Here is a 12,945-nt window from a genome sequence, read left to right as displayed (position 1 = left end):
TCTCACACCGTGTCCGGGTTACTCGGCACTTGCAACTTCACGGAGAATCCCATAGCGCCAAATCTGGTTACGCGCCGATCCCTGCATCGAGTGCCAATGCCACAGCAGCAACCAATCGCTTTATCACCACGGCACAGCTGTCTTCATGGAGGAAAGGACGTGAATTACATGAACGTGCTCGTAGGATACCAGGCTTTCCCGGGGGTCAATTGGTGTTACCCTTATAGGTACATCTAGAGGGCCAATAATTTCTGCGCGAAACATGCTATAACCTATCCAGATTGAAACTCTAATTGAGCCAGTTTGCTCCAGTTAACCCAATATCATGCTTGAGTATTGTATTTGCCGAAGTGACAATCATCCTTTGGTGGCATTACGGTTCCATATCTGCATTCCAGGTTTCAAGCAACCACCGCTCTCATATTTCGCCTATATAAGCCCTGGCCCGACTCTCACGGTTTTCACATTTTCAACACGAGAATACCTGACACGTACATCTCTTTCATAAACCTACACCTTTATTCACTACTTCGTCCCCATGTCTGTCAAAGACGGTTCACGTTTTGACTTCATCGTCGTTGGCGGTGGGACGGCCGGTAACATTGTTGCTGCTCGTCTGGCCGAAAATCCGAATGCAAGAATCCTAGTAGTCGAAGCTGGCATAGGCAACTCCATTGAAAATGAAGAAATTCGCACCCCCGGGTTGGCAATGGAAATCCGAGGCAGCGAGTACGACTGGGCGTACAAGACAACCATGGTCAAGCGGGACGACTATGAACGTATTGAGAAGCCCAACACTCGCGGAAAAGCTCTCGGCGGTAGCTCTTCATTGAACTATTTTTCATGGGTTCCAGGATCCAAAGGCACCTTTGACATGTGGGAGGAATATGGTGGTAAGGAATGGACTTGGGGCCCTCTTGTTCCCTACCTTCGAAAGAGTGCTACCTATCATGACGATGCTGGCCTGTACCCTAAGGAGTTGAAGAAGATTGGCCTCGGTGGCCCTATTCCAATTGCACATGCGGAGCTAATGCCTGAAATGGCACCTTTCCGGGATCTTCTCGTTAAAGCATGGAAATCTACAGGGGAACCAGTCTCGGAAAACATCTTCGATGGGGAGATGCGTGGTCTGGTCCACAGCGTCAATACCATATACAAGGGTCGTCGATCTGGTAGCTTCCTCGCCGTCGCAAACAAGACCAACATTACAATCTTGCCTCACGTTCACTCCAAGACTCTCATCATTGATGACGCCGACCGCACTGCCAAGGGTGTAACTGTGATTAGCGCATCTGGACAAGAACTCAGCTTCTATGCTACGCGCGAGGTCATTGTCTCGGAAGGTGTTTTCGAAACCCCCAAGCTCTTAATGCTTAGTGGTATAGGACCTGCACCCGAGCTAGCCAAGCATAACATCCCTCTATTGGTTGATTCTCGTCATGTCGGCCAACATCTATTGGACCATCCAGGTGTTCCGTTTTGCCTCCGAATCAAGGATAGTTTCTCCATGGACAATCACGTCTTGCGGAAAGGTCCTTTGCAGGACCAAGTCTTGTCCGCTTATTCTAAAGGTCGTCACGCTGGACCAATGGGGTCCCCTTTCCTCGAGATGATCGGGTTTCCTCGCATCGATAAATACTTGGAGAAGTCACCCGAATATCGCAAGGCAAAGAATGCAAATGGGGGCAAAGACCCATTTTGCCCTTATGGTCAACCTCATTTCGAACTCGACTTTATCCCCCTCTTTGGCAGTGCGTTCCAGTGGCACTTTCCACATCCTGGAAAGGGTAGCTATATGACTGTTATGGTGGATCTTGTTCGGCCGGTCTCTGAGGGGGGCGAGGTGACACTGAACAGCGCTGATCCTCTGCAGCAGGCTAATATCAATCTGAACTATTTTAATAACGACTTGGATATTATTGCTGTACGAGAAGGCATTAGGTTCTCCTATGACGTTCTTAAAAATGGCGAGGGATTTAAGGATATTGTTGAGGACGAATATCCTTGGGAGATGCCACTTCATGATGACGAGGCTATGAAGAGGACTGTTCTAGATCGTTGCCAAACGTCTTTCCATCCCTGTGGTACTGCTCGTTTGTCTAAGAGTATCCAGCAGGGTGTAGTGGATCCGAACCTCAAGGTTCATGGTGTGAAGAATCTTCGGGTTATTGATGCGTCTGTTATTCCTGTCATTCCGGACTGCAGAATTCAGAATTCGGTTTACATGGTTGCCGAGAAGGGCGCTGATGCGATTAAGCGAGATCATGGAGATCTCTATCACTAAGTGAGTATTGCAGGAATAAAAGGACGATGAGCCGGAGAGCACAATGTTACCCATACAATGCAATAAAGCTGATAGAGAAAATTAGGACAAGACGCTCATTCAGTGGGATCATGACAGCGCTACATCCCGTGGTTAAAGCCAAAGCTTGGTTCAGCGGTGGTCTTCACAGTACATCTGTGAGGGTTGACACCATATGAATCGATTGTGCTGCGGACTTGTTCCTTGATTGAAGCTATCTATAGGGGAATTTCGTCAACTGGTTATATAGAGTTGCCTCGAAGCTGTTGCTTTTTACGACACTTGCATTTTCTAGGGCTTCTGACTCTCGTTGGCAAGAACCCAAGGCTAGGTCATGGAATTGTAGCCGGAAGATATTCACCAAGTAGTTTTATATCAACACTTTAGTAGGGGGAATACATTATATTATCCTTGGTCTTGACACATTTTTTCCAGAGGATAAAGTGGGATATGATAACACGCTTATAAGAACTAAGCGCCTCACTTGCTGTGACTGAGTATCCGGGTGGGCGTAGCCAATTTCTTACAAACCAGATGTGTACTTGATCAAGGACGTGCCCTCTGACAAGCCGGTTTCATACAATCCAAAGCTTAAGAGCTCATGCAGCCGCCTAAAGCGGGGATACATGCATGCGGGACATTCCGCGGGGCAAGTGACGAATAAGGTGTACTTGCGTGAGTTAAATAGTATTACCCCAGCTAAATCAGAGATCCTAATGTCTTAACAGTCATATAGCCTTAAAATATTTAACAATTTTAATAAACTAATTAATAGCGCCATATTAGATGATCTTGAAAGTCGTTTTAATAGAAATAACTTCACACAGCATACCAAAGTATCTAAGAACACTATGTCACAGATATTTAAATGGAATATAAGACATGTCCAGTTGCTCAAGTTACGTCTTTAAGGCGGCTAGGGAGTTAAGTACATTTCCTTGCGATTTTATCCTAGTTCACGTTAAGAAGTAGTATCTTGCGTATAGCTCCCTGGAAGATATATACATAGCTCTAAGCTATGTGTGGGGCTAGGTTAAGACGATAAAACCACTCTCTTTAATCTTAACAAGCTAATAAAGCTAGGAAGTTTTTGGTACAATAATATAAACATATTGCTCCTAGAGACAATTAGAGACCTTATAAGGCTTGCCGTTAGGCTTAGCATCCGCTACGTTTGGGTAGACAGTCTATACATTATTTAAGACAGGTACAATTAAGCTCCTTAATACCAACTAGTGCATAGGCAATAAGATTTATTCCTAGCCGCTGTGTCCCACATAAGCTTATAACTGTAAAACAACAAAGAGTATAGGTTATAGTATACTATAAAGCGTTATAGGTAATATTATACAAACATTAACAGGTATGCTTATATTAGGAGATAGCAGTTCGCCAGAACTGCAAATTGCAGGCAATATATACCCAAAAAGGTAACAGGTGTCTTTAGCAGTAGGCGGATATAAACCCTGCTTTCCTAATAAGGGCATAAGTGCGGAATACAGGCCTATAGCCCTACTGTTAACTGAGTTTGAAGTATAAAAGGACAAAAAAGCCTTTAGAGTAATATGTAAGCCACTCTATAAGTATTAAAAGTCACAAGAAATGCTTTATAGGTGGCTAATTAAAGACAAGCAACCGCTTTTTGTCCCTAGATTAAATAAAGAATCTCGTATTAGGTGCACTACTATTCTAAATGCCGCCTACTAAATAACTACCGTATTTACTTGCAAGCTTAAACCGGCTGCCCAGCTTGTTTTATTAGATTCAGAGCGACTCTAACAGCCCGGTAACATCTACAGACCGACACTAGACATTAGAGCGAATTTTTTACAGGGATATAAAACTAGTATTTTAGGTGAGAGTGCGAGTGTGGCACTTGCTATGCTGTGGCACTCACTATGCACTCACGTTATACTTATTAGATTAATATAGAAATATCTAATAAAGAGGATTATAGTAAAGATTAATTGGTTTTCTATGTTATAGTTATTTTTTTGTAGAATCTTTGCGAGAAGGTAGTATTAAGTAGCCTACTCGTTATGTTAGCCCACTCGTTATGCACTCACGTTAAAGAGAGTATAATAATATTATTAATAGCAAGTAGCTTAAGAAAACTCTAGGAGATACTTAGGGTAGCTCTAGCAGCTTAGAGGCTACTTAGAGTAACTTACTAAGGCTTAGGAACTGCTTAGGTTAAATCAGCCACAACTTAGGAACTCTTTTAAGAAAGGAAACTGGGTCCGTCGTGATTCCGATTTTATACTGGTCTGTTATCTTTGCATGTGTTGTGTTCCTCTGCCCCAGGTATTTGGTAGTGCAAGCTCTCAGAGATCTAAACTATTACCAAGCACAAGTAAATCAGACAAAGAAAGCCTGTTACTTTTTTTATTTGACAAGCGAGCATAGTAAGACAAAATACCCGCGGCGCAGCTTGTTGTGATGGTGAGGGTGAGGGTGTTGGTGATGGGGTGGAGGTTTATAAGGCCGTTTAGTACCATACCTAATAACTGGGTAGTTCAACTGGTAGAGCGTCTGGCTGCAAGTATTACTATAGTATCTTTAGCAGTCAGGAGATGCAAGTTCGATCCCTGTCCCGGTTACCTTTTTGTCGATGCATTGTCTTTTTACCGTGGTCCAGTTTTGAGGCGAATTCTCAACGTCGCCACCACCCATCCAACTGGTATACGATGCCAGCACTGAAACCTAGTCCCCCAGGCCAATGCTGTCTTTTTAACGCCTTTATCGCCTGGGAATGTCGCGTTGCTGCTTCTGAGACCGACAGCCAAAGAATAGGGGCCGGGAGCAAGCTTTCTGTGTGAATCTGTTTCATGACGGAGCAGAGCAGTCGCCAAGCTGGGCGGTTCGAGAAGCTTTGTTGCGTTTAGGAAGTAAAACCTGGTATCTACAGCATACGAAACGTGTGGCCATCTCATTGCGACTTTTAAACTTGCTTGGCTGCGTGCTGGGAATGATGGTGGGATCGTCTTGGCTCCCGCCGTGTGCTGTGTGCCCGGGCGTCTGCAAGTTTTGTCTGTGTCGGCTGAGTTTCTAATTACGAAAACAAAACCACTATAAGCAAGAAAAGGGGACTGCCGGCTGGAGCGGAATTCTTTGGATAGTCATGGAAACTTTTAGATGGCCACGGAAACTTTCAGATAACCATAGAAGGTTTGGGCAGCCACGTAATTCTTTGGATAATCATGGAAGCCTTTGGACAATCCTCAAAGCACTCATCCATGGTCCACCGTAGAGCTCAGGAATCAACTTGCCTGTATCATGCAATTTTTACATACCCAGCGTGACAAGTTGCAAGGCCCTTGTGGTAAATGCAGAAAGGACAGGCCAGTATTCGTGTGTCGAATTGAAGCCGCGTCTTGGGTGATCAACTAGGTGGATTTACTGACTTGCTGCTTCTTTGGATGAAGGCATATAAGGTAGTTTAGTCCTATATACCACAACAAACAAAGGCCGGGTAGCTCAGCGGTAGAGCGTCTGACTACAAACAAGCATCTTTACAGTATTCTTAGTAGTCAGAAGGTAGCAGGTTCGATTCCTGTCTTGGCCATTATTCTTGTTTTGCCAGTTTGCATGTGAGGGTGGTGGGATAAAGGGTTATAAAGTGGTTTAGTACTATGTACCCCAACAAACAAAGGCTGGGTAGCTCAGTGGTAGAGCGTCTGACTACACACAAGCATCATTATAGTATTCTCAGTGGTCAGAAGGTAGCAGGTTCAATTCCTGTCCCGGTCATCATTCTTTTTTGTTGATGTGCGTATGTGTTGGCTACATGCGAGGATTTCTCTGGTGGGTTCGTCACATCCGGGTGGCTGCGACAACTGCCCTCAACAGACGTTATGTGCAAGACTGATTCGCAATATCCTTTTTGATTGTTGCTATTGCGCACATTATAATGCGTATGAATGTGTTTTGCGCAAAGCGTTGTTAGGTTGTGCTCTGTCTGCATGGCAGTTATGTGATGGGGATGCACTGGTACGATACCATGGTTGTTTACACAGGGTCAGGGCAGGAACATCTTATTGGCGCGTAAAATTATTAATGCGACGGAATCCGAATAACCTCTTACGACTCAACATGACGTAAATATCACGGCACGGGGAGAACAGGAGCGAAGCGTGGCAAATTTCGGACGCTTAACACCTAATTGGGGACAGGACTTGGTAAATTCCAGTGGATACGAACGCAATCTAGCTTGTATGTTGAGCTTAACGTTGAGCTTAACGCTGATCTGTAATATTGGGTTTAAGCCTAAGCACTCAGAAAGTTTCGTAAACTATCTTGTAAACTTTCCAAACTAGCGCCTATAATGTGATTAATGCAGCAACGGCGTCCCCGTTAACTGCTTGGTACGACCAGAATCGTCATGTAACTATCACTGGAGAGAACTGGAGGGTTAATGCATTGCTAATTACTGCCACCTGACCCCTGAGCAGGACAGTATTGGGATGCAGGATGTGTGTGGAAACTCAACAGCTTTAAACGTCGAGCTTAACCTTAATGTTGGGTTTAAGCTTTCAAGTACTCAGTAAGTCTTTCAAGATGGAATTTAATACTAACAGTCCGCTAAAATTGGGAAGATGCGTTTACGTTGCTATTGTAGCGATGGATCGCGATTGGGATGATGGAAATGGATCCAGTTACATTTGAGTGTCAGGCTACATGTGCACTAACTGTAGAATGAAGGCATTCTAAAGGGTTGCAAACAGGTTAGAAGCGCGGTACACAGATTAGAGTGGGAAGTTGGAGGAATTACTTGACAGTTGGGGGCATTACGTGTGCTGTAGTGTAATGATGAGCGGCAAAACGATGTAAATTTATGTAGATGTGAATCTAAATCCCAGGGATGTCTTTCTCCTTTCCTCCCAAGGATGATTACCCTTTCTCTTTCTTTACTGTTCCATTTGGGGGAGCTCTACGCTTTCCAATGAGACTACTTGTGTGTTTTTGGTTCACACCTTGCCTGGGCTTGATTGCATCTATACGTACGTACCAGAGAGTAATAAATTGGGTACAGGAATGTTGCACCTCCTACAAGACCCAGGCGCGATTACTGCAGCTGTCTGGGAGTCTGGGAGGCCCTTTTCCCTCCACTGGGTTAACTTAGGTGGCACCAGACCTTCTATTGGCGTGGAAATATGAGATTTTAGTCTAGCTTCCAGTCTCCTGCTACCAAGCAGCTTGATGCGGCAGTGTGCTACGTGGTGATGATTTCCTGATACGCCACGTCACGGAACAGAGCCAGCCCAGCTGTCTCTGATGCCTCTGAGAAAAAGACTCCTACTCGCCAATATTGCTCAGGCACATCAGATCGACACAGAACGATCCCGAAGACATCCCGATTCACTTTCTCTGCATGGGCACAAGTCTTAAAACACTGGCACTTGGGCTCGGCGTCTTCTTGATTTTCAGGACTCGTCATTCTTTTCAGAATTGTGGCGTTCATAGTTGCCGAAAACGTGTATGCATTGCTGGACGGAACTACACATCTCCCTTTCGCTCGCTGGGATGGTATATCGTAGCCCCTTAGCTCGTCGTATATGAGCAAGCCTGGAGACTCGCCGGGGCAGGCACTCAGGAGAGGCAGCAGTATAAGTCCATCCTGTTCTTCGCCATCATGGTGCACAACCCAATCAAGAACGCAATCGGCAATGTGGCAATCTCCTTCAAACAATCGTCGTGCATATGTTGACGGATATTGCCTGGAGACGCGTAGTGACGCGTAGGCCTTCAGTCTTCCCGTCATCCTGATCATGCCGCTGGTAACGCTGCCGAAAGCGTTTAAACCCGCGTGGGATGTCTCTACGTCCATTTTCTGGAACTCAACACATGAATGTGGGCGCGCAGGGGATCCGTGAGGATGGTAGTGTAGATAGCCGGGCTTGAAGCTTCTTGCTTGGTTAGCCCAGCTCCAAGTTGGCGTCTTGAGGCGCTGAGCTGCCCTGAACTGATCAAGGAGGCTCTGTCGTGTGTGAATCGACTCCCGCTGCCACAGCAGCCCATAGCCTTTCAGGAGATGAGCCTTCCAGTGTCCAGCGACGTACGAGTCTTCCGAGAGTCTCGCAGAATCTGCAAAGAGCTGCGCTAAACCAGATATAGCCGGCAGCCTGTCGTGTTGTTGCTGCAAGGTTAGATCCGCGTATTCGGAAGCAATTTCTGTCCATGCCATATGGACGTCTCCTTCATTAAACAACCCGAGCTGTAGTGCTCGGAAGACTGGCAACAGCGTTTCCATCATTGGCGAGGGGAGTACAAGGCCGTTCTGAGAGATGCTGTGATGGGCACAAACAAAGTGAAACATAGACCTCCCAAATACGAGTTTTCGAGGAGAAAGTTTCCGTTCCTGAAACACCCATCCACGAGTCGCCCAGGAGGAGACCCCGGTATCGATATTATAGGGAGTCCGGTTGTTAGGGTGTAGGAAGCGCATCCCTGATTCCTGCCCTTGGTCCTCGATGGTGTAGCTTCCCACAATGCCAGGGTTGATACGCGACCTGAATGGGACGTCGATTGCGTGATTATTCGAACCTAGGAATCCCTGGTCGCAGGAGTGAGACGTCGGAGCGCATATGGTCAAAAAGGAGTAGCGATATACTGAACCCATCTGTTGGCTCTGCACTTCCCAGTCCGACTTGTCATCTTGCACAATGCAGACCGAATCGATCCAGAGAAACCTAATATCCAAGGCCTTGCAGACAGCCATGGCATCTCGAATAACTGTGGACATCTCTGCCTCCTGAATTCCCTGCAGCCTGTTACTCAGTGTGCGACGTTCAGTCCTGAGCTGCCTAGCTGCGTCGGCCGGCGGGCCCCAGCAGTAACTTAGTGCTTCGTACCGGACTGTTTCTGGGACGATGTTTTTATTTCTAATCTCTTCGAGTGTGACGATGAGCCTCGGATGAGCTGCGTCGACTTTCGATCAATGAGCCGCGTGGGGAGAAAAGAGCCAGCTCGGTGTACCGCATGGTTGTCTAGACAGTATTGCACATGCCTGTCGACCCAGGCGATATTTCCATCCGACAACGGCTCGCCATGAGCTGACTTTATTCCGAGCCAAGATATGACAACTTCTGTGCAAGAAGATGAGCGCTAAAGAATCTCAAAGGCAAATGTCTTTAGTCAGCGGTTACATACCATCCCTAGAGTGTATAGAGAAGACTATCGACTCGAAGGCGCCGTCCAAAATCCCCAGCGTCATGTGCAAACACACCAGACCATTACGGCGGCTATTGATGGAAAGGGGTGAAATAGTGAACGGCTCAGTCTCCGGAATCGGGCTCCGAACACCCTATACGTAGAATAGACAGATGAAGACGTCAGTTGTTTCAGAGGCACCTAATTGCAGGTGAAGTCCTTTATCGATGATAATCTCTCTCAAAAAGCCACAGAACTGACACCCTCTGCAAGCAGATCCTTCGAGAACCGGTAAATTGGGAAGTTTGTCTTTCCAGTCTGTGACTGGAAATATCCTTCCAGCCTCGGGTGGATGGAAAAATAATTGGAAATTGCCTTCAGGGGACCGCTCCGCGAAGCCATTATTTCCTTCATCGTCAAAACGCAGTGAGCAACAAGTGGCGCACGGTTCTGCGCGGTTTACAACACGCCTTGATACTGTCTGGGCCATGGCGATAGCATATGTTAGGAGAGAAATTAACTCTAAAGGTCTCGTTTCTGCTTATATGAGTAAGTTGGTGGTTTAGGTGTTCGGTTTAGTTCCTCCAGCCTTGTTGAGGTGGAAGTAGGATTCTGGGAATAAAGTCTTCAGTGGATCTACCTGACGTCTGTTTTGCTAACAAGTTGGGCGGCAGCACATCAGCTCCAAGATTCAACAGTAACCACTAGATAACAAAGCGCCAGGCAGTTTCAAAAGTGCTTTCGCCTGCTGGGTCGTTTTGCCCTCCTCCTAGTCCCTCCACTAAACTTTGGTCTTCTCTTGGTTTGTCTGGGTGGCAAAATTCGTACTCCTTACAACGTCCTCGTCAGCGTCAATAAAAGCCTTGTCGCCAAATGCCATGGCAATTTCCTCCAGCGTATGCCCGGCCGTCTCAACATAGTAGCTCCAGGCAAGGAAGGCGGAGAAGAGACAAAAGCCCGCAATGACCAAGTAAAAGTAGCCTTGTATCCCTGCAAAGGCGTCGGGGGACGCCATGCCTATGATGAAGTTGAAAATCCAGTTGCTAGTCGTCGCCAGCGCCATGCCTTTGCTGCGTCCTCGGAGCGGAAAGATCTCAGCTGGCAAAAGCCTGTGGAGAAAAGAAATTAGTCACACAGAAAGGCCTCACAATTACAACACAGCAGATCACCTTACCATGGCATTGGACCCCAGGTAAACCCATAAACAATATTGTATAGCATGACAAATGCGTACTGTCCCTTGGCTTTAATGTCGATTGGCATGTCGGCCTGCGTAAAGCCGCACACTACACCGAGAAATGCCGCCATGGCAAACCCACCCAGGATCAAGAGTGGTCGCCTACCCCATTTATCAGCTAGATACCATGTCGTGATGGTTGCAGCGGTATATGGTATGGCATTGGCAGCAGTGTAGAGCAAAGACTTTCGGTCGTCAAAGCCGGCGGCGGAGAGAGTACTTGGCAGATAGAATGAGATGATGTTGATGCCGTTGAGTTGCGCAAACATTTGAACGGTGATGCCGACAATTGTACGCTTGCGATAGCGGGTGAACATTTCCTGAGCCACGCAAAGTCAGAAATGGACTGATCGTCCTATTTATATGGAGCTTACCTTCCAGCTTGAGGATCCTAGTGTTCTCTCATAACGGACGGCCTCTTGGATTTCGAGGAACACACTCTTGACGTGAGGGGCGTCAACGTCTCCCTTGCTGTGCAAGTCTGCCACTGTCTGTAGACTTTCTTTCATGAACCCTTGTTTCGCCAGCCAACGCGGGGTTTCTGGAAGGAAAAAAGACATTGACAGAAGAATGAAGGACAGCCCAATCTGAACAATGAACGGCCCTTGCCACGACAATGAGCTTGGGAGAAGAAAGTTGAAGCCATAGTCCACCCAGCACGAGAGCATGTATCCGGCAATAAGAAATGTGTATTCGATTCCAACCATGAGACCACGACGATGTGGTGCTGCAATCTCCGTCTGAATGATGGGCACCGTCATCGAAAGGAACCCAACGCCAAAACCCTGGATCGTGCGCCCGGCAATAAACGTGTCGAATCCAGGGGCGAATATCTGAATAAAGGCACTGAAGAAGTAGAAGAACGCTCCCAGGCGGACGCATTTCTTCCTGCCAATCATGTCGCCCAGTGGTCCGGCTATGAGCGCCCCCAGAGCTGCAGAGAGCTGCAGGCATGAAACGGAAATTCCCGTGATGGAAGGGTTGACTTTATTAGTTGTTCCGTCTGCGCCGCCGTAGTCCTTGTAGAATCTGGCTACAAAGACTGGGTTGACAAGAAGCCCAGACATGATTCCAGAGTTGTATCCGAACAAAGCATCGCCGAGACTGCCAAATGCACATGTCGCAAAAAGCAGCGGTTTCCCCTTGATTGGATACCGCGCGGAGATTCTGGAAGGCTTCAACTTTCTCTCTAACCAACTCTGAGCTGGTTCCTCGCCAGTTTCGTCTGACTGAAGCACAGGAACATCCTGTACGAACTTTGCTGAGGAGTTCTGTTGCTCATGATGAGTGCTGGTTACGTCCATTGCATGAATTTGAATGTGCGAATTGTGCTAGACTCTGTCTGGTTGAAGAGGTTCAAGCTGAGGAGACAACTCTAACCGAGTGGGGGATATTAAGCATATTATAATTAAATCCCCGTGGAGGAATCAAGTATAAGACTGTCCAGTAAATAGGCTCCTGGTGTTTCTTTGGGGTAGTCTGGGGTAAAACTCGTCAGGGCAAGGATAAACATTGAAGTCTCCCGCCGGTTCCTGAGGTCAATGCCATGGAGAGCAACTTGTGTGCGTGACTCGTACCATTTTGGGCGATGTGAATGCCTCTCAGGGGTATGGAAGTTTAGAAAAGTACATGATGAACATGAAGAATGACTCGCGGAAGCTTGAACGGTCGGCGCATTGGCTTCTAGGCTACAATATTCCGTAGCAAATCCGGATTGAACTTGATGTCAAATCGGTTCCGGCGGGATATATATGTATGCCCCCTCGCCCAGCTTCACTCACCCGCCGGAACCGATATGGCACACTAGGTCCCACATACATATAGTGTCTGGTGTGTACTGGCGTTAGCTACCCACCTAATCTATCCTGGGGGGCTGAACATTGACGTCAAGTGAGGCTCCACATGGACGATGCCGAATCCTGAGAGCTCCCGGCACCTTCATACCGGGCGAGCTATTTGCCGCCCTGGCTTAGATCTTTGAGTTCGTTATGCCAAGTTAAGTGGAGATGCCGGGTTTCGTACTTGCTGAGCGTGCTTGGGCGTGCTTCCTGGACCCTTGTAGCCGTACTCATATTCTGATTTGTACCGCATCGCTTCAAGCACAGACCGTCACCCAGAAGCCGCCTCCTACGGGTAGTAGCTTTAATGTTTCTCTTCCCCTTTGCAAATACGTCTGGTATTTTCAGCGGCGCAAAGTCCGAGCTAGATGCAGATAAGGACGTTGGGCCAAAGCTCAAAGTATTCGTTGACCCCAGAA

At 47.1% G+C, this 12,945-nt stretch overlaps 3 protein-coding genes and 3 non-coding genes across 6 annotated transcripts; 4 read left to right on the top strand and 2 right to left on the bottom strand.

Annotated features, from left to right (window-relative positions):
* Positions 1–538: 538 nt before the first annotated feature.
* On the top strand, positions 539–2,284 carry VFPPC_11090 (glucose-methanol-choline (gmc) oxidoreductase; the record flags this gene model as incomplete). The annotated part of the gene is made up of 1 exon (XM_018289358.1): positions 539–2,284. One exon carries the CDS (start codon positions 539–541, stop codon positions 2,282–2,284), a length of 1,746 nt encoding a protein of 581 aa, XP_018140213.1.
* Positions 2,285–4,807: 2,523 nt separating this feature from the next.
* On the top strand, positions 4,808–4,902 carry VFPPC_17305. The gene has a single exon. It is a non-coding gene; the product is annotated as a tRNA-Cys (tRNA).
* Positions 4,903–5,768: 866 nt separating this feature from the next.
* On the top strand, positions 5,769–5,867 carry VFPPC_17306. Its single transcript has one exon. It is a non-coding gene; the product is annotated as a tRNA-Cys (tRNA).
* Positions 5,868–5,953: 86 nt separating this feature from the next.
* Positions 5,954–6,052, top strand: VFPPC_17307. The gene has a single exon. It is a non-coding gene; the product is annotated as a tRNA-Cys (tRNA).
* A 1,462-nt stretch (positions 6,053–7,514) lies between these two features.
* Positions 7,515–9,044, bottom strand: VFPPC_18066 (heterokaryon incompatibility protein (HET) domain-containing protein; the record flags this gene model as incomplete). Its single annotated transcript, XM_022429725.1, has 1 exon — positions 7,515–9,044. One exon carries the CDS (start codon positions 9,042–9,044, stop codon positions 7,515–7,517), a length of 1,530 nt encoding a protein of 509 aa, XP_022285285.1.
* Positions 9,045–10,232: 1,188 nt separating this feature from the next.
* On the bottom strand, positions 10,233–11,992 carry VFPPC_11092 (MFS sugar transporter; the record flags this gene model as incomplete). Its single annotated transcript, XM_022428740.1, has 3 exons — positions 10,233–10,560; positions 10,626–11,008; positions 11,063–11,992. 3 exons carry the CDS (start codon positions 11,990–11,992, stop codon positions 10,233–10,235), a joined length of 1,641 nt encoding a protein of 546 aa, XP_022284185.1.
* Between the last annotated feature and the right edge of the window lie 953 nt (positions 11,993–12,945).

This window comes from Pochonia chlamydosporia, chromosome 6, assembly GCF_001653235.2.
Source record: "Pochonia chlamydosporia 170 chromosome 6, whole genome shotgun sequence".
Lineage (NCBI taxonomy): Eukaryota > Fungi > Ascomycota > Sordariomycetes > Hypocreales > Clavicipitaceae > Pochonia > Pochonia chlamydosporia.
Note: the sequence above shows the minus strand (reverse complement) of the source record. Positions and strands in the feature narration are given on the sequence as shown.